This window comes from Meriones unguiculatus, chromosome 21, assembly GCF_030254825.1.
Source record: "Meriones unguiculatus strain TT.TT164.6M chromosome 21, Bangor_MerUng_6.1, whole genome shotgun sequence".
NCBI classification, from domain to species: domain Eukaryota; kingdom Metazoa; phylum Chordata; class Mammalia; order Rodentia; family Muridae; genus Meriones; species Meriones unguiculatus.
In genome coordinates, this window is record NC_083368.1 from 56,385,396 (window position 1) to 56,413,182 (window position 27,787).

General features: G+C 53.0%; 1 protein-coding gene and 1 long non-coding RNA gene across 9 annotated transcripts; one reads left to right on the plus strand and one right to left on the minus strand.

Moving 5' to 3' along the window:
- Window positions 1–1,665: 1,665 nt before the first annotated feature.
- Lep (leptin) lies at window positions 1,666–14,015 on the plus strand. Its single transcript, XM_021659887.2, has 3 exons — window positions 1,666–1,706; window positions 9,428–9,599; window positions 11,091–14,015. Exons 2-3 carry the CDS (start codon window positions 9,438–9,440, stop codon window positions 11,448–11,450), a joined length of 522 nt encoding a protein of 173 aa, XP_021515562.1. The 5' UTR covers window positions 1,666–1,706; window positions 9,428–9,437; the 3' UTR covers window positions 11,451–14,015.
- On the minus strand, window positions 6,407–27,782 carry LOC110562958 (uncharacterized). 8 transcript variants are annotated; one of them, XR_009588272.1, is made up of 7 exons: window positions 26,795–27,782; window positions 26,233–26,340; window positions 25,918–25,942; window positions 25,206–25,383; window positions 16,835–24,871; window positions 9,357–9,443; window positions 6,407–8,904 (listed from the first exon to the last, which is right to left on the minus strand). It is a non-coding gene; the product is annotated as an uncharacterized LOC110562958 (long non-coding RNA). The 8 variants fall into 8 exon arrangements; XR_009588268.1 differs by having other exon boundaries at window positions 9,346–9,443; XR_009588267.1 differs by adding an exon at window positions 25,489–25,581 and having other exon boundaries at window positions 6,408–9,443.
- Window positions 27,783–27,787: the final 5 nt, after the last annotated feature.

Sequence of the window (27,787 nt, forward strand, 5' to 3'; positions counted from 1 at the left end):
CTGGCCAGTTTACTGGTGGGGGCTGTACGGGTGGCTAGGAGGGAGCCGCATCAGTGGTCCTTCCCACGGGGGGCCCTGCGTGCCACACTGCCTTGCCAGGGAAGACACAACCACCACTGCAGAAGTCAGACACTGGTGATGGCGGAGCCCATAGCTTTAGGACTGGACTTGAGGCCTGCTTCCCAGAACGGGATTGATGGCTGATCCTGTCAGTCTGGTTAAAAGCCCACAGCTTAGAGGGGTAATAGGCCCCAGGAGGGTCCACTGTTGCCTGTGAAACGGCATGTTGCCAAACTGCCTTCTAAGTATTGCTGTCCACCCATAGACGAAGGCTGGGCTCGGCCTTAGCCAGCGAAGCCTCTCTCTGCGGTGGCCATAACCGGTTAGTTCTGAGAACGATGAGCCCCCGTGGGCTGCCGACACCGCTTCCCCTCCCCACAGCCAGGGAACATTCCCAAAGAGGGGGTGAAAAGAATGCAGGAGCTGGAGGACGAGGAAGAGCAGTGCGAAAAGCCACCTTCTGAGCGTGATGTGGCCATTGCTCTCGTGAACTTACTGCTCCCTGAGCCAACCCGTGCCAGACCAAGACCAGCCAACATTCCAACACGCAGCACTAGGGCAGGAAAGCAGGCAGGGGGTGATGGGTTGGGAGTGTTTTGGGGACAGAGGGGAGTCGGGGTGAGTATGGTCAGGGTACATTGTTTGCACGTATGGGACTGTCAAAGAATAAATCAAAGCTATTTTGATTTGTATTTGTATATGGTGATTTTTTTGCATTTCATATTATGATTTATACGTTTGGGGAAGAACCAAGGAAGCCGTCGCCTCACAGAACCCGTTGCCTGTGGGGAGCTTCCGCTAGGACGTCTCAAGTGCGACGCGGTGCTCGCCCCCAGGACACACACTGAGCCACGTCATCACCACAAATGTATTTTCTCAAGTTTAAAAATAAAGTACCCCACCCCACCCCGCGCACACACAGTGCCCCAAATGCAGAGGAGGAACACTCCCGCGGAATCCCTGGCTTCTCTAATCCTTAACAGCTGGGGGTCTAAGACAAGGGGCTGAGCTCCCCAAGCCTGTTTGCTCCCACCGGGAACCCAAGGATGCCCCCGCCCTAATAGCGAAAACGCTGTTTGGTTGGAGACAGGCCCCTGTCCCCTGCCCCCTCACTGGTCCAGAGCATCCCTGAATGCCCCTGCAACCTTCGAAGCAGGTGCGTTCTGTGTCCTAATGACCAGCGCCAAAGGTCCCTGAGCGTGGGACCTGGCTCCCCCTGTGAGCAGCCACGTCGGGTTAGCAGCGCCGTCGGAAGAGGCAGCGGGCGCAGTCCTTCTCGCTGGCCTCCCTGACCCCAAGCCGGTAGCCAGCCGCCCGGCTGCTCGCCTCGGTGCTGGAGGCGCCCGGGGGACGGTCCTTGAGCCGCCACTGCACGGGGGCCGCTAGCTTGACCTGGATGATTGCTGTACTAAGCGTCCCCAAACTTGCACTTGAGGGCGCGGCTGAGGTCCTCTCGAGGCGCCCCAGCCCGTGCTTGGAGCACCAGGCCAACACCCGCACCGTCGCTGTCCCGAGGGGCGGGGCGGGAGTTGGCACTCGCAGGGCCCCCGGGCTGGCCCGGCAGTTGCGCAAGTGGCGCTGGGCAGCTATAAGAGGGGCGGAGAGGCATGGGGCTGCAGAGGAGTCCTCGAGCCAGCAGCTGCAAGGTAAGACCCCTGGCGCGCTCCTCTCTGCTCCGCCAGTCCTTCTGGGCACACCGCAGCACCGCACCCAGCTCTCGGACTCGGAGAAACTGAGGCAAGAGGGAGGCAGTGCGCACGGCTTGGAACTGAGCTAAGTAACTTTGCGGTGAGGTTCTGGACAGAGGAAGGCGGCGGGAGCGGAGGGGCCTTGGCTGGGCCGGCCTGTGCCCGCAGGGCACCCGTCGGTTCTTGCAGAGCCAGTTGGGGCTCCGAGGCTGTGTTTGGCCTGCAGCCTTGAGCTGCAGGTTAGGGAACTGAGATGAAAAGATCCCACGCGGGTCACGGAAAGAACAAGGCTGGACACGCAGGGGTGCAGCGACCAGCTTTCCGGGCCCCTGCAGCCAGAAACAGCCTCACTTTGCTGTTAAGAATTCATTTTCCAGGGAGGGTCTTGACTGAGAAGGAGGTCTACCCAGTACTAGAACCACTGTTGAGGGGAGGTGGGTACGAAAACTGTCAGGAAGAACCCAATCGCACGGCCGCGAAAATTGGGGAGAGGGCAGAACTCACTACCTCTGCCCCCAAAGCCACGTGAGTACCTTCCTCATGGATTGCCTCCGGGGAACAGAACAGCAGGTCGTGGGGAAGCCTGTACCCCGCACGTTTTTTCCACTGTCAGCATTTCTACCCAAGGAGGTTAAACACACGCTGTAGCCCAAGGCCCCAATACACTCCTCCTTCTGGATGGGGTTCCTTCAGGACGGACTGTGGTGTGGTGCCCGCACACGCCTGTGTCTTCCTGGGAAAAGCATGGTCAGAAAGCGTGCTGCTTCCCGTGGCATGCGGCCTGGGAGAGGGCAGGGCGCTTGAGGCGCTTCTGCTGGAAGCGCGGCTCGGGAGAGGTGGGGACAGGGCAGGACTTCACCATCCCAGGAGCACAGGCCCCCTGGGTGCCCTTGGTGGTCCCAAGGTGGGTGTGGGCTTTCAGTGGTGAGAGGACCTGGTGGGCAGTGGTGGGCCGGGCTGAGGGAGCGTTTCCAGCCCTTTTCTGGTCTGTACCGTGTGTAGAAGCACACTTCAGAGGAGGAAGGTCTAAGAGCGGCTCTTTCTCCTCGTGGTCATGTGTCACTGGGGCATGAAGGGAGGCGCCCCACCCCTTGCACTCTAGGCCGCCGGGCTGAGGGGAAGATGTCCATGTTGGCTGAAGAAGCATCCCTCTCATACTCGGTACATTTTATACCCCAAATAACAAGCTCTTCTTGGTATGTGGGGAAATATTTTCCTCCCCCCGTGTTCCAGGAAAAAGCTCAGAGGGCCAAGGACAGAGCCAGGGAAGTTGCAATGAATTCTTGTCCATCGGCCCCGGGCAGATGCCTGGCGTGTCTGAGTGAGCCGTGTGGGATGCAGAGATGGCTGCCTGGGAAGACAGCATCGGTCATTGTAGCACGCCAGCCTGCAACCCCCTCCAGGCACACGGGGGACAGTGAGGCAGAGCAGGGCCCCAGGGCACACGGCATTCCTGTGGGGTGTGCATCACCGAGCACCGTGGACACAGCCTTAAAATTCTCCCTTATCCACACACTCGTCTCTCGGAAACGCAGAGGCTAGGTTACACAGAAAGGCAGATACACGGGGCAGGCAGCCTTGCACTTGCCCCCTGCGTGACAGAGACATGCCCTGCTCCACAGCAAAGCGCAGACTCCCATCTCGCCTGCTGTCTGTGAGCACTGGGAATCCACAATCACTGTCCTAGCCGACATTTCACCTAAACCACAGACAGGCTCAGTCCGCACCTGTGCTCAGCGTGTGTGTACTCAGGAGCACAGAGCTTTGCAGGAAGCCACCCAGCAGGCAGCAGGAGCTCGGCCCGGGTCCCCGGGCAAAGACAGGGCATCCAGAGTGCTGGCACAGGACGGGCTCACTGAGGGGTCTGTGGTGGAGAGTCACTAGGAATGACCGTCCACATGGAGCAGAGCTCAGGAAGCTGGAAGTCAGAGCTCTGAAGCAGCTGGGGACAAAGAAGAGATGTGGAGGGAATCCAAAGTGCTGGAGGAAGCGGAGGCTGGGCACAGAGGCCTTACAGGACAGCTTCTCAGGCATTCCCCTGCGGTAAACGTAGATTCTAAAATGGCAGGCTATGTCTGTAATCTCAGCCCAAGGGAGGCGGAGGCAGGAGCAGCAAGAGTTCAATGCCAGCGAGGACTGCACGGTGAGCTCAAGGCCAGTCTGGGCTATGTGGAAGCGTCTCAAAACAAAGAAACATGATTTTCAGGTGGGAGCTACCTTAGGGACAGGTCAGCCTGGTTAGCGAGTGGAGAGGGAGGATGGGGAATGCTTATCCACTCAATAACAACTGAATGAACACCTGCTCGGCGTCAGGCCCTCGGTAGACTGGGGACTGAGTGCGGGTGTTGCTAATGGATTGTGGCACCCTCTCTCTCTGCCTGTGGCAGGAGCTCCAGATCTCCCCGTGACAATGCTCCAGGGGGCCACTGAAAATTGATCAGAGTTGACGTAGGAGTTGAAATCTATTTGCTCTCCCTGGTGGGAAAGAAAAGAATGTAACCCCCTCTCCCACACTGTGCCTACCAGCTAAGAATGTCAGCATGATTTCTCAAGCAAGGCCTTTGGTTGCGGAGAAGAGAAAATTGCTCCTGCTAAGCTTAGTGATTTTCAAATTGCATACTGTGCCCAACATTTGAAGAACGGACTGAAGTCCCCACGAGCGTCACTTGCAGCAAGGGCAAATCTTTAAAAAAAAAAAATTGTGTGTGTGTGTGTGTGTGTGTGTGTGTGTGTGTGTGTGCAAGAGTGCCGAGGCACATGTGTGGAAGTCAGAAGACAACTTGCAGGAATCAACCATCTGGGTTGTGGGAACTGATCTCACCAGGCCTGGGAGAAAGTGCCTTCACCTTCTGAGACAGCTCACCAGCCCTTGTTGATTTGTTTGTTTGTCTATTGAGGCGGGGTGGCAGGCACACGTGTGCCACAGAGCACATGTGAAGGTCAGAAGAAAACCAGTGGGTGCAGCTTTAACATCCGGGATAGAATGCAGGTCACCAGGCTTGCTAGTAACTGACTTTATCCCTGAGCAGCCTGCCATCCCAGGGCAAATCCTTTCTGATACTCTGCAGTTCAGTAAGATAGCTATGGACCATAGTTAATTAGACAACTCAAAATAGCTAATGGAAAGTCAATATTGAGAAGGCAGAAGAGAGGTCTCAGTGAACAAAGCCTGTGCCAGGTACACACAGGCACACACTCAATATATGTTAAAAAAAAAAAAAAAAAAGATTTAAAGAAACAAATGTAATTTAAAAAAACCCGCTTTTGTTATTTTTAAGAGAAGAGGATGGGGAGGGGAGGGGGAGAGAGAGCACGTGTTAGGTGCTCTCGGAAGCTTGGTCTTCCTGTAGACCCCCTCGATCCTCCTGTCCATCTTCCTGGGTGCGCAGCAGCCCGCAGCTGTGAGCCGGGACATGGGTGCTGAGACTGAAACCCGATCCTCTGGGTTAGTGAGCAGCGTGCTTTCGTGACTACAAGAACATTTTAAAAGAAGCCCCACTTCCCCGTCTGCCATCCCCTACGCTCAGCTGCAGCCCCCTTCCTCCCCCCCCCCCCCGCCCACACACACACACACACACACACACACACACACACACACACTCCTCTGATGTTCTGAGAACTGTTTTTCTCTTCGCCGGGCTCTGGGATCAGCATAACGTCCTCCAGTCCCATTCATGTGGCGATGGTGACAGTATTTCATTCACTTATGGCGAATACTATTCCGTCGTGGCTACGCAGCACATTGAATTTACTCAGTCCTACCTCAGTGGGTACTTAGATTGATTTCATATCTTGGCTATAAACATGGAAGCAAAACATCTCTTTGATATGCTGGCTTCTCTCTGGGTAGGTGGCTCGGAACAGGGTTGCTGGATCACAGGGCAGTTTTGTTTTTAGTTTTTAGAGGCATCTCCACGGTTTTCCAAAGGGCGGTGGAGATGTGCTCATTTGCAGCCTCATTAGCAATGGATGAACATTCACTCTCTCCACGCCCTGCTCCCAGGATCTGCTATCTTCTGTCTTCTTGACAAAAGCCATTCTGAAGTGAGGTGATATCTCATTGAGGTTTTGATTTACATTTCCCAGATATTTTCATGTGCTCCTTAGGCAAACATTATCTGAATTTAATTCATGGGAGCATACCTAAAACTATCAGAAAAGAAAATTCCATAAAAATTTGATGGCTGAAGAAGAAATGAAAGAAGAGACTATGCCTCTTGCTAATCTCTGGTATGGCCAGCCAGGAGGAGCTAGGCTGAGCTCAAGGACGACAGCCTTGGCCGGCGATGCCTCTGTCACCCCGTGCCCCCCAGTTGCTAGCATTTCCCCCACTGCTACACAGAGGCGGTGGGCAGGCCTGGCCACTGCTGCCTTCCAGGCTGGATGTGGGGAAGCAGCCACCGTACCCAACCCCACCCACTTTGTCCTGAAGGGTCTGACTTATCCCCTGGATGGGAGGAAGGGGAGGGGGCTCACACCTGAGTGTGTGTGAGCCAGTAGCCTTTCCTCCCGTCCACCCGTCCACCCGCTCCCTCAGCTCCTTGGCCTTACATCCCTGCCCCCTTCCCCTGCGCCCCGGCTGACCTCCAATTCTAACTGGCCACCAGGCAGGGTCCTAGAGTCCTACCATCCTCAGACTCTACTCAGGTGTTCCTCATCCCTCAACAACGTGCATTCTTAAAACAGAAGGACGCTGTTTCGCTCTTTAATTTTACTAGCTTTGTTTATTTATTTGTTTAATTAATTAATTAACCAATCAATGAATTTTAATACAAGGTTTCGCTCTGTAGCCCAGGCCGGCCTTGAATTTGTAAGAAATCCTCCTGCCTCAGCCTCACAGATGCTAAAATTAGAGGTATGCATGGGCCAGTGTAGACAATGCTGAGAGCTGCCACATTTCAACAGGGTCCTTCTACTTCGTCCGCCAGCTTTGGCTGTCTGGCTGCACCCGATGGCAGAGGCTGGCAGGTGTGGCAGTTGCCTCCATGGTCACACAGTTCCCTTAGGACTTGCGAGCATCTTCAACTGGGAGAGAAAGGAAAGTAAGACAGTGGGAGTAACTGCAGTCTCCACGACACGGTTATGTGTGCTGATGTGTGTGTGCTGTGAGGGCACATACCGTTCTCATCACAACTTTGATTTCAGGTGGAGCTGTGACCACTTCTCTGTCACCCCTGACGCATGTCCTAGAAGCCTGGCCTATTGGCTTAGGCATGCTTACCCAGCAACAGCGTCTCCATCCCATGTTTTCGAAGCCCTGTAATTTACTGCCAGCACCCACGGGGGCATTTTATCCAGGCTGAGAGAGGCCTTGTAAACCTGCTTGTCCATTCCAGCAGCACAGGGCGGCCATTATGTGAAAACAGCTATGATACGACCGTGGTTAATCTGGCAGTAAATCTTGGGAGGGAGGAGGTGTCACCAACAGACATCTTAGAAATGAGTACCACAGCCTTGTGCTGCAGGGGAAAGCCACGAGTGCCAGGTGGTTGGGATGGCTGTGGAGGCAGTGAACCAAGGGCTCGACCCAGTCAGCTGCAGGTGCTGCTGCCCCGAGCATTCCAGCCTCTGCCCAGGAATTACAACAATTTTTAAGTGGCTGGCATTTACTTCCTCAACCATGAGCCAGACACAGCCAAGACAGGCAGGGATATAAAAAAATTCATCTCCCTTACCCTTCAGGGCCAATGCTAGTATCACTTCCATTTTATTGATAGGATCGGATGCTTTGGGAAATTAACTATACTGCCCAGAGACCCACAGAAAACAAACAACAAAAAACAGAGCCTGCAGTTAAAGCCTGCGGCCTGACATTATACTTGCTTCCTTCACTGGGGTTTCAGGGAGCTAAATGGAGGATTTAAGTTAGCAACACCACTGATCCACGGAGAGTATGCTCCGTGACTTCCAGTCGACCCCAGAAACCCGCGAGGACACTAAGCCACTTCTGCTCATTTGTGCCTCACGAGCCTCAGAGCTCAGACCCAGAGATCTCAAGCTCGTCTCTCCATGTCCATGCTTCCCCTGATCACACTCCCTGCTTTAGGGCCACGATTAAATTAAATAAAGGTTAACAGAAGTAAACACTGTGATTCCACGACAGTTGATCTGATAACCAAGCAGCTAAGTGACTCAGAGGTGAATAATAGGCCCAGGGTGGACACCCGGATGAGGGCTGATTCACGCCCAGGAAAGGCAGAATGACACAGTGCAAGACGTCACAGTACTACTCAGGATACGGCCGTTGTCTCTGAGAGCTTATAGATTACTCATTTCTGGAATTTTCCATTTAATATTTTCGGTCACAGATGGCCATGGGCAGCGGAAACCCCGGAAAGCAAAGCTGTGGATGGGGGATGGGGCATGCAGTCTGCCCTTCACACACTCCAGCCTGTGATTTAACTTTTTTGACTTTGGAAAAGTTGGCTCATCTTTCCCAGCCTCATTTGTTTTCTCTTCTGTAAAATTCAGATTAAAAAGAGTGTACCTTTAAGCAAGCATTATAAATAATATATAAGCAGATTGCTCGTTTTGCTGTACTGCCAGGAGGTGAGTTATACGAATATCACCACCAATGGATGAAAACGGCATTACCTGTTCCCAAGACCCAGATGAGGAAGAACAGAAAATGGGAGAAGTTAGCGTTTCTGTCATCTCCACACTCTCCATTCTAATATTCATGAATATCTTTATTATTCAAGCCCATACACACACTTTCAGCATGGACCACGGCTACAGACTTGCATACATTTATCGTCATTACCTGTTTGCCTCACGCATCTCATCAAACCTGTGTTTCTTAATCAAGAATCTGCATAATGTTAATTTAGAAATGCATGGTTCCATGACTGAAAACTCCAGCATTATAAGTGAATGTGCTGTATTCTTTCCTGCCTCCACTCCTTTGCAAATCTGGCCACTTGGGGCTACTGTGTTCTATTTCCCAGCCCCTCCTCAGTCCTCAGCACAGGCCGAGGTGACCCCCTCCGGTCTTCTATCGATGTCTTGTGAAGCTCCATCTTCCTGCACTGGTACGAGCCTACTTGCTTGTCTCGCTCTCCCGTGACACGGAGACCCTGGAGGGTAGGAAGCATCCTCCATCCTTGGTGTGCTGTGTCTGCCTGGTGGAGAAAGGCTGCTTCGATTCAGGTTCCCCCTGGGAGAGGAAGGAAGTTATAAACCAGTAACGGAGGCCTCAACAGACATAGCAGCAGGAAGGTCAAGGCAGCCCTGGGTCCCTCGGAGTGAAAGGGGCACCTCCCAGCTCCTCCACATGCATTAGCTAATTTGATCTTCATAAAAGCTGGAAGACAGGTAGACAACGGGCAGAAAGGTGGGGTTTCAAGTGGTGGTGTGATATGCCTGAAGTTAGGCAGAGAGCAAACAACTACGCACAACCTAGACCTTGAGACCTTGTTCTCGTCCCCTTGAAGAGTGTGATAAAGGCCCCACGTCACCAAGTCCATCTGACAGGTACTGCTCCACAGTCTGCCGGACACAGCCCTGTGGCTTTATCCCCAAGGTCCGCACTTCATTAGTCTAGGTTCCAATGAGTTGTCTTTGACTTTGAGAAGGGAGGAAAGCAAATTTTACCCACCCACATCCTACCGCAGGTTGTCAGCGAGACGTATGGATGTGTTCACGCTGAGCTTATGAACAGTGTCCTGCTTTCTCTCCAGGCCTCAGAAGATGATCCTAGGGAGGAAAATGTGGCTGAAACTGCTGTGCTACTTCCTGTGGATTTGGTCCTGTCTGGCCTATGTTCAATCCGTGCCTATCCAGAAAGTCCAGGATGACACGAAGACCCTCATCAAGACCATCGTCACCAGGATCAATGACATTTCTCACACGGTAGGGAGACTTGGGACGATGGCCAAGTCGGGCTAGAACCAGAGTCTGAGACACACCTGGAGTGCTCTCTGAATGCCAGGAGCCTCCTGGAAGCTGAGGAGCTGTAAGTCTAGGGTGTTCGTTACTTCTGGTTTCTTGACCCCGCTGCCTGCTGGAAGCCAGAGCCGAGTGGTTCCAATTCTAAATCTGGCACCTGGGCTGCTCAACTGTGTTGCCTGTGTCACAGGGCTCCAATTCTAAGCCACCTTAAGGGACTTACCTTTGTCATATACTCCCATTAAGAAGCCATAAGGTTCTGTGCTAGTATAAGGCCACCTGGGTTCATTTTTACCCTGCTACAGAAAACCCAGCCCTCAGTGGCTAGCTGAGCCTATAAGGCACATGCCAGGCAGGGAGAACCTGGCTTCCTCCCTGCTCCCAGAGCACTAGCTCCCCTTTTCATTAGCCCTCCATTACTGCCTCTCTCTCTCTCTCTCACTCTCCTTCCTACCTGTAACTACTCCCTGAACTCTAGTATCGGGACCACAGGAAACCCTCAGTGTCACGCGTCCCACTGACAGGGGACCAGATTTCCATCAGTATCTCCATCAGACAGGAGGACCACTGGGCTCCCCTGACTATTGCTCACTCTCCTTTCACAGTCCCACAGAAAGCAAGCCTTACCCCTTCACAGCCAGCCCTCTCTGCAGCTGCTAACAGCTGTCCATGCCCACCATGGTCTTTCTCTGAGGCCCAGCCGCCTAGATCTTCAGCCATTTCCCCAGATGTCTGTGCTGCACGTCTCTCCCCACATCTACTTTCCATCTGTAAGAGCTTAAGCAAGTCCCTTAGTGTTTAAGACTTGGCTTTACCACCTTGATAATGGTAACTCTGTATGGGATCCAGCAGGTTGTTCTGAGGCTTAAACTGGGTATAGTGAAACACACTCTGGTGGAGCCATTTGGAGATTTCCATGTCTCCTGGCAAATATGGATGTCTAACCATGGCCTCAGCAGCCCAGGAGAAGTGAGATATTTTAAAATAAGAGGCTTGTACATCCACGGGGATAATTGTCATCATCTTTCAAAAATAGCCATCAGGGCTGCACACTGGAGACCCAACTACTCAAATGTAGGTAGCCATGAGAGAAAGCCAATGGGGCAGGCAAAGTCCTTCCTGCTAACCACAGTCACCAGAGTGGGGGGCCCGACTCTGACCCCAATGAGGAAGAACATGAGAATATGACTAGGAGGGAGAGGTCTGATAGGGTAGAGAGCTAGAGGGAGTTTAAGGACTAGAGAGCCATGGCTGGTTCTTCACAGATGACGTTTGGAGAGAGCAGCAGTGGAGGGCAGGTGGCTCAGCCTCTGCTAACCACAGGAAACACAGGCCTGGACCAGGAAGGTGGAGAAAGAGGGAGGCAGCCCCGGCTCGCTCATGGGATGCAGGGATTTGGAGATCAGTTTGCCTGCTGTTTGCTGAGCTCCCATTGTTCCTCTTCCTCCCACACAGCACTCCGTGTCCGCCAAGCAGAGGGTTACTGGTCTGGACTTCATCCCTGGGCTTCACCCCATCCTGACTTTGTCCAAGATGGACCACACGCTCGCGGTCTACCAACACATCCTGAGCAGCCTGCCTTCCCCAAACGTGCTGCAAATATCCAACGACCTAGAGAACCTCCGAGACCTCCTCCACCTGCTGGCCTCCTCCAAGAGCTGCTCCCTGCCTCCGACCAGTGGCCTGCAGAAGCCGGAGAGCCTGGATGGCGTCCTGGAAGCCTCACTCTACTCTGCAGAGGTGGTGGCTCTGAGCAGGCTGCAGGGGGCTCTGCAGGATATTCTTCGTCAGCTGGACCTGAACCCTGAATGCTAAGCTTTGGAGGAGCACCAGCCTCCCACGGAGCACGTTGAGGGAGGAAACCTCGGCTTCCAAGTGTCTTCAGGAGATTCATGTGTGCACACCCCTCTTCCGGGACTCTGTCTGTTTCTCTCACTCCTCTAGATCACCCTTCCAAAGGCATGACTCCACAACGCTTGACTAAAGACACACACAACTCCATGAGCACTAGGAGGAGGCGGGCTGCAGGGGTGATTCTCTCTAGTTCTAAAGCAAGTATAGATAAGAGCTGCCCTGTCCCTCCCAGCTCCACCCCTCCGTAGTGCTTCCCTGTGGCCCAGGGGATGTGAGGAAGGGGAGGGCAGAGAGTTTGGAGTGTCTCAGTCTTCGGGAGCACCATGAAGGCTGCATCGACACAGCTGGAAACTCCCAAGCAGTACACATTGGAAGCACTTCTACATTTTACTTTGGATGGATGTGAAGCAAAGCATCAGCTATTTCAGGCTTTGGGGTCAGGCCAGTGTTAGGGGGGCTCCTGGGGTGCTGTTTCCAATCCCATCGATAGGTCTGCCTGAGGCAAACCTATTTTGAGTGACTGGAAGGTTGGGGCCCTCCTAGCAAGAGCCAGCAGAGGTGGCTCTCAAGTCACCCTCTGGTGACTGGTTTTGTTTCTATCATGACTGACTTGGTGCAAACACCTTTGCAGTGGCAGTGCCTGGAGCGTAGGCTAGGTTACCATGAAAAGATAAATTTTGTCAAGTGTGATACAGATCTACACCTGAGGGTAGGGAACGTGTTAGAGGGAGGGGGGAGGATCCAGAATGTGTTCTCTGAAAGGGTGAGGGAGTTAACTCACCTCCTGTAGCCACCTAGTGCGATTTTGTGAAAAGAACAAAGGAGTTGGCTCTTTCAGCACATCTGAGGTGTACCTAGCACCTTCGAGTGGGCTAAAGCTACATTTGCTGGCATATTGCTGAGCTCAGGTCGTGGCAGCCCCACACTTGAGACCGTGATCCCAAGGAAAGGGTCCCTGGCGTGGCCCTCCAAAGTTGTTCAGGGTCGCTCTCCCAGAGGGGTTCTCTGCCGGGCACTGCCCCGCGGGTGTTTGCATGTCAGTCTGTGCTTCTCATCCGATTGGCTGATCCAAAGTAAAACCAGGTTTCCCACCCATCCCAACTCCCGCTGGGAGTTCCTTCCCGTGGGAATGAGAAATTATTTAGCAGATGGTCCTGAGCCTTGGGCCGGCACTGCTGAGGAAGTGCCAGGGCCCCAGGCCAGGCTGCCAGAATATCGCCCTTCGGGCTGGAGGTCAGGTTCAGAAGGAAGAACCAAAGGGCGTGAGTTTATATCCACCACCCTGCGTCCCTACGTCCCCATCACACTGTGAGCGGCGGACGGAGGCCAGAAAACCTGACCTGAACTCTACTCTAGAGACTGAGCGCGACTTCGTGCTCAGCCTTGACTGGTGCTGTGGGCTAGAGCTCACCAAACAAACCTGAAAATCAGGGTGGCCCGCGTCGCCGCGGCAAGACCCGACTCACTGGCATGCAGGGTGGCACTTCACCTCAGCAGCCCCACACAGCTGCAACGCCGCCTTCGGGGGGACACCACCTGAGCTGGGGTGGCACTGCAGAGGCCCGCCCGCCCGCCCGCCCGCCCGCCACAGCGCCTGCACACTTTCCAGGCACACCACACCCACTGCTACTGTAGCACAACCTGTTGACACCGAGAACTGGGGTCGTGAAAGCAAGAAAAGGGCTTTGGATTTTAGTCTCTTCAGGCTTAGTATAGGCGAGTATATATAACGAGGTATCTTTAGGGGTGGGACCCAACTATAAACATGAAACTCATTTATACTTCATAACCCTCTACACACAGCTCGAGGGTGATCTTATTCAGTGCTTTTTAGATAATGTTATGTGCATGAAAGGAGTTTTCACGGTGTGAAATTTTCTACATGTGGCATCATGTCATCACTCAAAAAACTTTTGATTTTGGAGCATTTTGGATGCTGGGTTTTCTGTTAAGAGATGTGTAGCCTATATCTAAAACTGTAAGGGCAACCAGGTGGCAGGACCAGACTCAGAGAACCAGATCCTCAGCCCCCAAGTGTGCCCCTCCAGCCAGCTGACACCCTCTTAGGGGAACCGGATCAGGCTTTGGGGGGAATCTGGGGTGGATTTTGGAGGCGGCGAGGGAGGTGGGTCTGCTGGAAGGCCGTTGGTTTATCGGAAGCTTGCTGTGTGGAGAGGGGAAGTACAGCTAGGAAGCGACGAAGACAGACTAGGGCTGACAGAAGAATGGAAAGGGAACGGAGAGGGCTGATTGGGCCTCAGAAGTGGGCATCTGGAGTCCCAAGTGCCACAGTCTGGAGCAGAGGCTTGCGGCTGGCGTCAGACCACTCCGGATCTGTGCGATGATTCCTTGGCCACATCAAGCTGGACTGCCCCGAGCCCCTTTGCTCAGAAAACCCTGCAGTCTGGCTCATCGCCAGGTTGTGAAAACTCCTATATGCAAAATCTGCTTGGCTTTGTTTTCTTTTTAAATGTATAACAACAGATGTTTATCTTCTATAAACTCAAATAAATTAACGATGCCTTAGTGCTTTGTCTTCTGTCTCCTGGTGTAGAGGGGGCTTCAAGACAGCTGTTTGTGTGTGACAGGCCAGGGCCTGGCTGGCATCCAGCCTTCACCCGGGGCAGCTCCACCCGGGCTTGGCCACAGCCAGAGAAGCCAGTTATTCAGGCGAAAGGATTCCCCTACAGGCCAGGGCTGGTCAAGGAGCACAGTCTCCAGAGGCCCGTGGTTCTGCAAACTACCCTTGAGAACCACCAGGTTATTTAAAAAAAAAAAAAATCAAAGTCAGAAGTATCAACAACAAAAGCCCAAGCAAACAATCAAACAAAAACCACACAGACCAACAGCACACCAGCCAGGCACACAGAGCTGGAAAAAAAAAAAAAAGAACTCGGCTTATGGCAGTCCCAAACAGTCATCCCTTCAGCCACTGCAGGACCTGACCTGCTCAGCTCCTGTCCAGAGGGACTGTGGGACTGGCTGGCTATCAAAGACCGCCATTTTCATAATTCTAAAGACCATTTCTCCACCAGAAAAGTCACCAGCGTCTCTGGAGAGGAGATGCCAGGAAGGACCCACAACACCTGAAGTGACACAAACCTTCCTCCCTCCACATCACAGTCAGCAACAGGCTTGTCAGCTGTCTGCTGGGTGCAAGAGGGCGTCAGTTTACCTACAGCTACTACATCAGAGGACCATGGCTGGGAGGGGGGAGCAACTTCTTTCCATAGTTCTGGGGCCTGGATGTTCAAGATCAGACCCAACATGGCCAGCTCTGGGGAGGGCTAGCTTACAGCCACCTCAGTGCAGTACCCTCACACGGCAGACACAGAGGAGGGGCCCTGTGGAGGTCCTCCTGGAGCTCTTACAAACTAATCCTTCCTGGACCTGGCCCCCAACACCATCAATCTGAGCGTTAGGATTTCAACAGATGAGCTTGGGGAGCCACGCCGTTCCGTCTGCATAGTTGTATACAACTTGAGGGAGGGGACCAGATCCCAATCTCCTCAAAGAACGCAGACCACAGAGGGTGGTACAGATGTGGCTTCAGCAGCCTCCTTGGGCCGCTTGAGAGTTCAGAGATGTCTGCTGGTGTTGGAAAGCCCAGGCCGGCCACCTTAGAGAAGAGACCCTGCAGCTCAGCCCACAAAGACAAGAAACGCAGGCCCACGTCTGTCTCCAGCACTTTTCCCTGCGCTTCCGTCTTCCTCTGGCAGCCTCGCTCTCCCGCAGGGGTTGCAGAGATGGCCTTCAACAGCTCCGGGCTGGAGCGGTCCTTGGAGTCCATCACGGCAGGAGATGGACACCTCTCTCTCATTCAGTGGTGACAGTGAGCACTGGGAGGAGGCTCTTCAGCCAGGGCTGAGGCACGCGCTCCCCTTGTGGACTCAGGACACGGAAGCTCCATGTGAACAAGGAGAGAGATGAACCAGCAAAGCCCCCACTCTGTAATTTACACACACACACACACACACACACACACACACACACACACACACACACACCAGAAAAGGTATACCTGCCATAGAAGCCTAAGCTCCCTTGAGTTCCGTTATGCATCTAACTTGGCTTTGGAAGAAGTCCTTGACCCCAGCCTCTCACTCCTGGGCCTCCTGCTATAGCTGCCTGTCATTCTGCAGCCCAGGACCCATAGCCGGTAGACTGGATCCAGCAGGCCTGTAGCCATCACCACACACAAGGGAAGCAAAGGTCATGGGAGATGCTGGCTCTCCATCCTGTGGATTCCTGGGGGTGACATCCTGGGGGCAAAGGCGTCTGGTGGCATTGCCTCAGGGTGCAAAGCTAAATTCTTGCCCCCGGAGAGCTGGAAAGGTTCAGGTGACCCTGCCAGCCTGGAGATACCGCTCCAGGTCCTCTGTGGCTGGAGCAGGTTAAGGCCATCTTGTTTCTGAGCGGCCGTGAGCCTGAAAGGCCCAATCAAGAGGGCTTGGGAAAGTGTCCAGGCTAAGAGCGGTCCCCAGAGCAAAGGCCCGGAGGTGCTGGTCTACCCTCTGTGTTGTTCTGTCAGTGGAGACAGTATTTGAGAACATAAAGCCTTACCGTTTCCAGCTGTGGCGTTCCAGGTGTAAGCCCCGGCTTCCTGCGCCTGCCGCTCCGCCCGCTGCTCGCTGCCATGCCTCCATTCTAACCTCATGGCTTCTTAGCTCTCTGGAGCTGTAAACCGAACTAGTCCTAAACTGCCTTTGGTTGTGCTGTTTACCACAGCAACAGAAAATAACTAATACAGGCATTCTGTGTGTCTCCCTAAGGCAGTAGCTCACACCTGCCCAGCGTGCAGCAGAAACTACAAACAACACCGGCCACAAAGCACCTTCAAAGGGAGGTTTTCACCCTTCCATGTCTCCTGAGAAAAGGCCAGATTGGCTGGTTTTCTGCACAGAAGCAAGCTACAATCTTCTGGAGAAAGTTTAGGGCGGTTCACGGCCAGCTTGTAAACCACTTTCATTCATTCATTCACTCATTCATTTAGATTTTGGTCTTGGTTTTATGAGACAGAGTCTTGGCTGTCCTAGAAATGCCACATAGTAGCCTTGGCTGTCCTAGAAATGCCACATAGACCAGGCTGGCCCGGAACTCCCAGAGATCTGCCTCAAGTGCTGACATAAGCGTGAACCGCCACCACCCACTTGACTGGAGACTTTTCACACCAGCATCCACATCTCCTGCTCTCCAGCCAACAGATCCACCAGGGTTCCCAGTGCATGGCCACTCTGGGCCCCACAGGCTTCCTTACCTGGGGATCTCCCTCAGACTAGGGAGGGTGGAACCAAGGGGAAACGCCAAGAAAAGCAACAGGGCCCCTGGCGCAGCCCCTGCCTCACCCATGCTCTCCAGCTGCCACGCTCTCCAGATGGTGCCGCTTAGGCCGCCTGTGTTCGGGTGCTGAGGTGCTGGACGCCATGAGGTCTGTGGCTGGGCACAGGAAGCGAGCAACGTGTTCTGTTGCTGTTCTTTGCTGTTCTTACCCTTACCAAGCCGGCGCAGCAGGAAGGGCGAGACTGCCAGGGCAGACACTGCAGAGCCCTGGCACATCGGGGCCCAGCAGCCCTGCTCTCCCCTCAGCAGCCCTCTCAGCCCCACACAACCGGAACCCAGAGTATGTCTCCGGGACGGGAAACCGGGCAGTGCCCGTGGGTGAGCACCCTCGGTCCTGTCCGCCCAGAAGTGAAGTAGCATGCAGCAACCACAGAGAAGGCACTTCCTTCCTGCCCCTCTCCCAATCCCACTCCTGCCTCCCAGGGACACTTTCCTAACCCACCTCCTGTTCCAGAATCCACAGACACTTACACACACACACACACACACACACACGCTCACACCCAGACACCCCCACACATACACACTCTCTTATACACACACTCACACTTTGGTCTGGGCTCTGTTACTGGAGTAACCCAAGAAAACTGCAAGGAAAGTGGGTACACACAGAACTGGGAGGTGGCTTTGGCAGTGCCAGGCCCATTCTCCGTGTCCCCGCAACCTCCCTCTGCCTCCACCTTGCCGGTCAGGCACTGCTCCACGGCCATGCCCGCCTGCCGCCAGGAGCGTGACAAGGACTCACGCTCTGACACGGTAAGCCAGCCCACACTTAAGTGCTTTCTTCCGTGAGCTGCTTTTGTCGTCGTGCTTTGTCATGGTGACCAGACAAGGGCTCAACCTTGCTTCCCTGCTTCAGAGAAACACAGACGCCAGCTCAGGTGACCGAGACGCGCAGGACCAACCGCTGACGCTCTGTGACAGGCACACGGAGAACACAAGGCTGTAGTGCTTCGGGATGAGGTTCCCAGACACGTTCTGGGGGGGGTCCCTGGCCGGCCGAGCACATCCTGTGTTCCCAGGAAGATCGGCAGACGGGGGAGGGCAGAGACCCTGAGAACATGATGAGGATGTGAGCCACACTTAACATCACGCCTGGCTGATGTCCGAGGGTCAGAATGCATGTGACACAGTGAACCCAGAGATTTAGAAAATCCAGCATAGGGGCGGCCAGCTGTGAGATGCTGCAGACAGGAGGCCCGAAGCTCCAAGGGAAAAGTCAACAGCCCCCAGGCCACAGTTGAAAATCTTGTCCTTCATTTTATCTTTAAAACCTATATAATCAGCTGGGAGAGGTCGTGCACACCTGTGATCCCAGCACAGAGGCAGAGGCAGAGGATCTCTGTGAGTTCAAGGCCAGTCTGGTCTACATAGCAAGTTCAGGACAGCCAGGGCTACACAGAGAAACCCTGTCTCAAAAAAAAACCAAACCCAGATTCCCTGCACTCTGCCCAAAGTTTGGCTATGAGTCTCAGCATCTGCTTTGATACCCTGCAGGGTAGAGTCTTTCAGAGGCCTCTGTCGTAGGCTCCTGTCCTGTTCTGTTTTTTCCCTCTTCCGCTGTCTATCTTGTTTGCCTTTCTGAGTGAGGATTGATCATCTTACCCAGGGTCCTCCTTCTTGCTTAGCTTCTTTAGGTGTACAGATTTTAGTATGTTTATCCTATATTATATGTCTGCTATCCAGTATGAGTATATAGCCTGTGTGACTTTCTCCTTCTGGGATAGCTCACTCAGGATGATCTTTTCTAGTTCCCACGATTTGCCTACAAATTTCATGATTTCCTTGTTTTTTATTGCTGAGTAGTATTCCACTGTATAAATATACTACAATTTATGAAAGAAGGGGGAGATAGAAAGACCTGGAGGGGACAGGAGCTCCACAAGGTGAGCAACAGAACCAAAAAATCTGGGTCCAGGGTCTTTTCTGACACTGATACTCCAACCATGGACCATGCATGGAGATAACTTAGACCCCTGCACAGATGTAGCCCATGGCAGCTCTGTGTCCAAGTAGGTACCCTAGTAAGGGGAACAGGGACTGTCTCTGACATGGACTCAGTGGCTGGGTCTTTGATCACCTCCCCCTGGGGGGAGGGTGCAGCCTTACCAGGCCACAGAGGAAGACAATGCAGCCAGTCCTGATGAGACCTGATAGGCAAGGGTCAGATAGAAGGGGAGGAGGTCCTCCTCCTGGGTGTACAGCATTATCCTTTTCTTTTGAAAGTATGTTTGTTTACTTATTTACAGACAGAGTTCTGCTACATAACCTAGACTGGCTTTGGAGTTATAATTTCCCAGCCGCCGTTTCACAAACGCCGGGATCACAGGCATGCGCCACAATGTCTGACTCACTATTATCTGTGTTCCCTCACCTTCTCTGCCTCTATTTGAATCTTTTTTTTTTTTTTGCTTTTACTCTCATCTTTATTTAATAAGCACAGCTCTGTTCCATTCTAATCCACCCTGAAATTCTTTCCTGCAGTATAGTCAAGGTCACAGAGTGGAGTCCCTAGGTGGGTGGGGGCTGTCCCCAGGCTGCAGCCAGCACCCAGGACTGGAGCTCTCCATGGTAACGGAGGGTCGCTGCAGTGGTTTCAGACAGAGGACCTTTCCTAGCTCTGCTCCATTCCCGGCTTACAGTCTCCTCCCACGCTGGCTGTGAGCTTGCACACATGGCATGCTGTGTCCCCCAAGACAATGGTGGACAAGACATGGCAGAGGACGGAAGTGTTTGTCCCCAGAGGCTTGTCCTCTCTTGCTGCTGGGAAGCCACTGTCCTGTGAACAGGCCCAGACTGGCCTGCAGGAGGATGAGCAGCCTCTCGCTGCATTAATCATGGCTTTTCTCTTCTGGGGCTTTGACACCTTGAACAATTGGCTGCCTCTCTTAGAGAGCAAACAGCTCACACAAAACATCCTCCAGCCACCTCCTCACCTAGGCTCTGCCCCAGATGCCGAGTCCTGGGGACTGAATCCGGGGCTCCACGCATGCTGGTCAAATTCTCCAATGCTGAGCTGCAACCCCAGCAATCTTCTTACTTTTTATCTTAGGCAGAGCCTCGCTAAATCGCCAAGGTCAACCTTGAACTCACTCTGTACCTCCAGAAAGTCCTTGAACTTGAAATCTTCCTACCTAAGCCACCCGGGGAAGGTGGGATTTTAGGCCCACTTCCGGTAGGGCCCTTCCACTCAGGGCAAGTCCTCCGCCGTCATCTCTGGGCTAGGCACCAGACAACCAGCCAGGTAACCTGTGTGCACCATAGCACACTGAAATGACTCAAGCTTGCCGGTCTTGAACCTGGTTATTGCACACGGTGATTAATACTGTCAACCTGGGAGGTGAACCTTGTCTGGGTTGGCCTCTGGGGATGCCTGTGAAGCATTATCTAGGTCACATTAGTGAAGGGATGGAGACCCCCCGTGGTCAAGGTGGCACAACTTGTCTCTTCTGCCCTGAAACCACCTCAGTGGGAAGCTCTTCGCCTCTCAGCCCCGTGTCTCTCAACTCTTAGGAGATGCAAAGAGAAACCAACATCTCTAAGCGTATACCGCACATCTCGGCAGCTTTCCAGGCGAGAAAGAACGTGTCCTCAGCTGTGCCAGCCAACTCCTTCGGCTGACTCTCGCTTTGGACTTCCTGCCCCCTGCTGAACCAGTCACCCCGCCCGGGGGGACTGTGGCTCTCTGGTTGGTCAAACCAGGTCAGTTCCAATTGAAAGGAGAAGCCACAGCATGATGGGAGTGGTCCCAGCCGGAGTGTCTTCCTGTGGACACTCGCTCTGACCCTTCACTTCCACCCAACGCCAGTTAAACTGTATCAAATAAATGATGTTTGGAGCTGGGCGTGGTCCTGTATCCTGCAGTCTGAGCTGGAGATAGGAAGATCAGGAGACCCTGGGCTATGGGAGACCCTGTTTCAGAAGATAAAATAATGTTTGATGCTGGAGTTAGGACAGAGTCGAACAATTGCTCTTGATTCTGAAAACTATTTCTGGTAATAACAAAGAGCAGTTTCAGACTTCTGTCACACTTACTTGTTTCCATCTCTGTATGTGAGTACGTAAAGGGCAGCTTGAAGGAGTCAGGGCTCTGTCCTCCACTGTGGGTCCAGGGGACCCCATTGTTCTCATTTGGGGTTATTTATTGGTCTGTTTTGTCTGGGGTCACTCTTCCACTGGGAAAATGGGCTTTTTTTTTTCTTCATCCATCATAACAGAGTTTGTGGCTACAGTATTACTAAGAAGTAGCTATTCTCGTCCCTCTACAATAGCCAGGATGATTGTAATGAGCCCCTTAGAGCAGAACAGCACCTTGTCATCTAAAAAGGACTCTAATACACGTCACTACTTTTAATCCCCTGCAATAGCCCGGGTGAAGGAAAGCAACTTGTCTTATATTCATTTTCTACAGCTATGAGCAGACTCAGAGAGGTTAAGCAACTGATTACAGGTCACAGAGCTATATAGCCTTGGGCAACAGAAAAGTACTGGCAAAGAGTAAGTTATTCGAGGCTTTGTCTGTCTAACAAGAATCGACTTTAGTGCCACAGAGCTGGTCAGGGCCAACTCCCTAGCTCCGCTTCTTGTTGCAGGGTACAAACTCTGATAGCTCAGGAGGATAAAACCCCAAACACTGAGCCAAGCAGAGCCACGAGAAGAGGTCAGCCTGAGCTCAACGCCACACGCCTGGACTATAGTTCAGGCCTCCCTGCAAGCACCAAGACTGCCTCCCATGGTCCACCCTGCTGTGAAACTCTCCACCCCTCCCCCTTCTTCTGAAAGTAGGCTAACCAGGAGCCATAGCTAGAGCTAGGGCTTTGTCACCAGAAGAAAGGGACAAGCTGGATAGGTCCCACAGGGCAGGGAGAGGTCTGGTTTGGAGTGGGAAGCCCAGGCTGACACAGGAGCTGCCCACACTGAGGACCGCCACCTACCCCCTCTTTTGTGTCCAATCTTGACCACATGCTCAGCTTCCCGGTGTTGTCCCAGGCACGGAGGACAGCCCTGCCCTCCCAGCCTGTGAGAAGAGCTCAGTAGACAGTCAAGATGTGCAGAGCTGTGAGGCTTCTATTCCAGAAGGGCCCTCCAGGCAGTGGAGAGAACCCCGAGCGCCGATACTCATCCATCTGCTAAGATCTGTTTTCCCCCCTCAGGAGAAAAGCCCACTCATACCTTCTCCCAGTTGGAGTACTTGCAATTACTCCCTCATACCCTGAAGTGGGAAAAGACTGTCATGGCCAATCAGATGACATCAGCCTGGGAACCCAGGGCATCCCAGCACCAATCTTTTCATAAAACCCCATATGGGAAGTTACAAATTCAATTTGTCTTGTCTAGGGGAAAAAATGAGGTTTAAATATGTCGAATCAAAAATGATAGCTCATGCACCAAACGTTAGTGATCCAGAACAAATGCCTTGGGAAAAATATTACCCTGAAAATGTCAAGTGTTCAGGTTACCAAAGACCTGGGAATTTCGGCAATGACCCAAGCACAGAAAGTCCACAGCAGACACTGCTGTGCTTCACGGGCCCTGAAGGCCTGGGCACCTCAGACAAAGCCCTGATGTCTGAGGGCTGGCCTCAGCACCTTCCTTTTTGGGGACGCCTCCTACGGAGCTCCAGCCTCAACACCTTCCTGCTGGGGTGGGCTACCAAGGCCAGCAGAAAGGAACTCAAGTGTGCCCAACACAGCCCGCCTTACCGTGGGTAGAGGGTGCTTCTGAGCAAGGGCAGAAAGCCGGTTCCCACCGAACCAGGTGATGTCCGCTTACTGGAGGGATGAGGTTGAGCCCTAAATCTCAGCTATGTCGCTGCCATTGAGTTGGTGCCAAGGGCCTTCTCCCTAGACCTTAGTTGATAAAAACTGGGAATAGGATTTGAGTGATGTCCAGTAACAATTTCAGTTTGGGGACTTACAAGTTTTTCTTCCTTTTGTTCTCTCTTTCAAGAATCTACAGAGCTGCTGGCAAGCGGTGGCACACGCCTTTAATACCAGAACTTGGGAGGCAGAGGCAGGTGGATACCTGAGTTCGAGGACAGCCTGGTCTACAGAGCAAGTCCAGGACAGGCAAGGCTATACAGAGAAACTCTGTCTAGAAAAACCAAAAGCTAGAGAGACAAAGAGAGAGTGGGAGAGGGAGAGGGGGAAAATCGGGGGGAGAGAGGAGAGCAGCAAACAGGAAGAGAGTACTGAAAGCATCCTGCCTGGTTTGAATAATGTTCATCTTCTAGTCTGCGAAAGAACAAGGACCCAGAATAATAGCTAACAGTGCTTGGCTATTCTTTATTGAGGAAGTCCTGCGTGCCAGGCTCCATACTAGACACCACAGCTACAGAAATGACCTCATACTTGAGAGGCCAGGGCGGGAGGACTGGTTGAGTACAGGTACCTGAGGCAGCCTGAGCAACGCAACATCACAGCAGAGGGCTGGGGGAGACAGCTCAGCTCCTGAAGGCACTTGCTGCCAGGCCTGACAACCTGACCTCAATCCTTATAACATGGGGGAGAGAAGGAAAGAGAAAAGCAACTGCTTCAAGCTGACCTCTGACCTCAAGTGTGCTAAGGCTCACCCTTCAACCCCACACAAACAAAACAAGCAGAAATGGTCCACAGAGCATGTCCCTGCCTGGCGGAACATTGCTGTCTCTTGGTAAGATGCTGCCCTGATGGTCATGAGCTGGCAGCCCCGAGGGTGTAGGATCCTGGCACCCAGTTCTCTGGCATGGAGTCGGGCATGGAGCAAGCCATGAGCAACGAGGCACACATCGTCTGCCTCATGCCTCTGATGTTTTCTCTTTCCTGTTTTTTCCCTCTGGATACCACTTGAGACCTAACTTCAAAGAGAATTAAGAATAAACAAAACCTCTCTCTCATTTCCTCCTAGCTCTGCTTGTTCATATTGCATCACCAAGCCTCATACTCTTGCCCTGCTTGCCCTGTGTAGAGAGCTGTGGGCTCCCTCCGTGCCTCCCTGCTCGCCCAAGAACACACTCTGGCCTCGCTCTTCCTAGAAACAGACCCGGCCACGAGCTGCTTGGCCAGTTCGGACTCTGGCTACGGGAACATTCCATTGTTTTTCCCCAGGGGCTGGCTGGGGAAATCGCTCAGCTCCTATATGGTCAGCAGGGAAGGCAATCAGGAATTATCTGGGCACTGCTACACGAGGATGTGTCCCCAGCCCAGAAGGGAGACAAGCAGCTGCTGTCTTGGGGGCCAGCTGTGGCTGGTCGAGGAGTCATGGGTGGAGGAATGAGGCCCTGGCACAAGACAAACAGCCAAGGGGTTACAGGCAGCATTCTGGAGGTGTAGGGCTCCTCCATCTGGCCTGGCCTGGGGGCTGACTGCCTCATGCCTTTCAGATCCATAGCAGAGAGCTAGCAAGCAAAATGTTTTCACCCAAACCCACACTGGATATTAAGGAATTTCCAGATTCTTTGCCTAAGCCCAGATTATAAAAATAAAACAAAATAAAGCATCTCCAGAAGAGTCCTGAGGCCTCCCTTGCCACTGTGTAAACCCCAGAGGCTGGAGGCTGGGGGGGATAGAGACAGGCAGACAGACGGACACACATACCCACACCCAGAGAGAGAGAGAGAACGGAAGCCCTGTGGCCAATCCTAGGAGTTCTTCATCAAGGCAGGCTGCATTATAGCCTAGAAGGAGCTGGGGTAGGATTTCGGTTGGCATTTTCAGGTGCCAGGCACTGTGGGAGGATTTTAAAGTCCAGTCAAACAAAGGAAGGTATGGCCCAGAGGTGTAGAGGGAAGAGTTTGGCCCCCTGGGCCTCAGGAAACACTAGCGTGATTTTTAGGGTTCAGATGCCTCTGGAACTTGCTCCCCCCAACACTCCTCACCTCTACAGGTGTCTAATCTTCCATGGTGGCCACGGTTAATGAAGAGCTGCTTCTGGCTGGTACTGGAAGGCGGCTCACGGCTAAGAACACACACTTCTCCTCCAGAGGAGGATTCCCAGCCCCCGGGTCAGGCAGCTCACAACCACCTCTGAGGGACCGGAAGCCCTCTTCTGGACTCCGCAGGCATCTGCACTCGTACCCATGCACAGACAGACATGGACACACATGAAAAAATAATAATAACAGAAGTTGAAAAAAGAGTTACATTCCAATGAGAAAATTCACAAAGCCCTTAAATCTTCTGGTAGCAAAATCTGAGGCAGCCAATACGGCACCTGCTATCCTGAGATACTATGAGCTAGGGCAAGCCATTGAGCTCTCCCATCCTCCACAGAGACTGGTGTTTCTGTGCCAAGATGGCAAAGAAGAGCTGAGGGGAGCCAGGGAAAGGGGGAGGGGTGGCCTGGCCACTGCCTCCCTGCCCATTCATAGGACCATGCCCCCCCATCCTCCTCGTGTACCTAAAAACGTGCTTGCTGCAGAGTTTGGTACGGTCCCTGTTCACGGTCACTAACATGTTGAGTTAAGACCATCTTTCATGAGGCTAAACAGAAGACACATCTGTGTGCTGTGAGCAGTAGTGGTGGAGTCTTTGTAGCTCCCACGTTTCCAGATTAGGTCCCCCATAGGGCCAAAAACCTGCGAAGGCAGATTCAGGACCATAAAATTAGTAAGACAAAACTAAAGGTCCCAGAACCACAGAGGCCATGACCTGAAGCAGTAAATTCTTAAAGCTGAGTTCACCTCAGTTTGTGTCCCGGTGGCTCCCCGAGGAACTGGGGCTCATTTTCCTCTCCAGGGGCTGAGGAGCCTCATGGACTCTGTGGCCTTCCACGTCTAGCTTAGCAAAAAAAAACCCTAGCCCTCAAGATCAACAAAACAACTGACAGCAAAGGCTATGTTAGCAAAGTTATGGAGAAATGGAATCCTCATTCACAACTGGCAGGGATGCACAACAGCACAGCCCCCTGAAAACTCAGCACGAGGGACTCCTCAAAAAACCTAAAATTTACCATGTGACCCAGCTATGCTGTTCCCTGGCATGGCTTGCCCAAAGATTTGACGTCCTATTCCACAGATACTTGTTCTACAATTCACCCTATTCACAATGGTCCCGATATGGAAACAACCTAAATATCCTTCGACAGATGAAGAGATAATGAAATGTCTTACCTATATGCAGCAGAATACTATTCAGCTGTAAAAAAAAAAAAAAAAAAAAATCATGGAATGTGCAGGTATACGGATAGGCCTAGGAAAGATTATATTGAGTGACAGAAAGACAAACAGTACATGTTCTCTCTCATCTGCGGCTTCTACCTTCAGGTCCTCAGAAATAAGTATAACCCCCCCCCCCCCAAGAAAGCTTCTTTTTACAGCAAACGGAGACCGTGACAGAAAACCACAACACGGCATAATGAACATATCAACAGATGGTGGGAGGCCGCACCCTGAAGGACAGACACATCCACAGCAGAGATTCTGTACCTCTTCGGTGCTCAGGAAACATTCCTGAAGAGGGCATGCAGAGATCCTAAGAGCCTATCAGCTTGAGGGGGGGATGGGAGGGACTCAAGGCGGGATGGCTGGGAGGCACTGGAGGGAGAGAGAAAGGGGTGCAATTCTATTTCAATCAAAAAAATTGTGCATCGGCAGCCACCGCACCACACGCCTTTAATCCCAGCACTTGGAAGGCAGAGGAAAGCAGATCTTCGTGAGTTCCAGGCCAGCCTGGTCTACAAAGTGAGTCCAGGACAACCAGGAAGGCTATTACACAAAGAACCCCTGTCTCAAAAAAAAAAAAAAAAAAAAAAAAAAAAAAACCAAAACAAAACGAGAGAGACAGAGAAAGAAAGAGAGAGAGAGACAGACAGAGACCCAGCCCTGTCCTCACTGGCCCTGCACACCCAGGAATTGCACGGCTGCCAGGCTGATTGGAGCGGTTTGGGTCTGCAGCAAGATTTTCCCCAGGCTAGGCTCCCAGCACGGTGCTGAATGATACGGGAAAGTCAACGAACGCGTCCCTCCACCGGGAAGGCTATTCACTTACCTGGACTCTATTGAAGCCATGTCGCCCCGGGTAAATACGTTTCCTCCTCTGGGTTTCCATTTGCTTCCCAGAAAACTCTGGATTTGCACTGCATACCTAAATTCTCATCTAGATCTATCACTCTGCAATTCCATGAATAAATGAAGCAGGTGGTTGGCCATTAATCAAGTTGCCCAGAAATCACACGACTTGCACACCAGCACGTAGGGTTCGGACGGCTTCATTCCCAGTCTCTTCTCCGTCCCGTGTTGGGGAGTTCCAGCAGATGAGCGGACAGTCCAGGGCTCAGAGCTGAGCACACTGACATTTGGAACCCCAGCGTCAGCTCAGCAGTACCGTATCCGGGCGATCTCCGCTGCGGTCGGTGGTAGAGCGACCCGGGAGACTGCGCAGAAAATCCTTGCACGGGGTCTGCCGAGGGCGTGGCAAGCAGGCAGAGGAAACGGAAGACGGGCTGGTACCGGGGCTGACCCTTTCCGGCCGCGCGCCAACGTCCTCCCAAGGAACGCGGCTAGGAATCTGCACTGGAGAGGATGAAGTTGGTAAAGACACATTCTCCAGAACCATCCACCCGTGGGCTTCACTCCCTCCCCCGGCTCCATGCTCAGGACTAAGGGTCTCTGCTCTGACCTGGGATTGGTCCTGCTCTCACCCTTCCGTGACGACCTTCCAGCGAGTCCATCCTACCGCGCAGGCGCATCGCCCAGTTACGTTGGCGCGGCCGCAGGTTGGCGCGGCCGCGCGCCGTCCGGAACAGTTCCGTGGCTCAGCAGGCGTTTGTGTCTGTTGGCTTTTCCCGGGTTTCTTTTCCGTCTTCCACTCGCTCAGCAACACGAGCCCAGAGAAGCAGATCGGACGCGCCCGACGTGTCTCCAGTTTGCCCTGCGCTTCAGTCCCAAGTGTCCGGGCACTGACCCCGAGTCCGGGTGGACGGGCAGCTCGTGCGTGCACCCACTGGGTGGCGCGCTCGGCGCTCTTTGTGGACGCGTCCCT

Bases quoted from the DNA above. Each gene is read 5' to 3' on its own strand.
- Lep (XM_021659887.2), top strand. From the start codon at position 9,438: ATGATCCTAGGGAGGAAAATGTGGCTGAAACTGCTGTGCTACTTCCTG. The intron at 9,600-11,090 runs GTAGGGAGACTT...CCTCCCACACAG, and splicing joins TCAATGACATTTCTCACACG to CACTCCGTGTCCGCCAAGCA.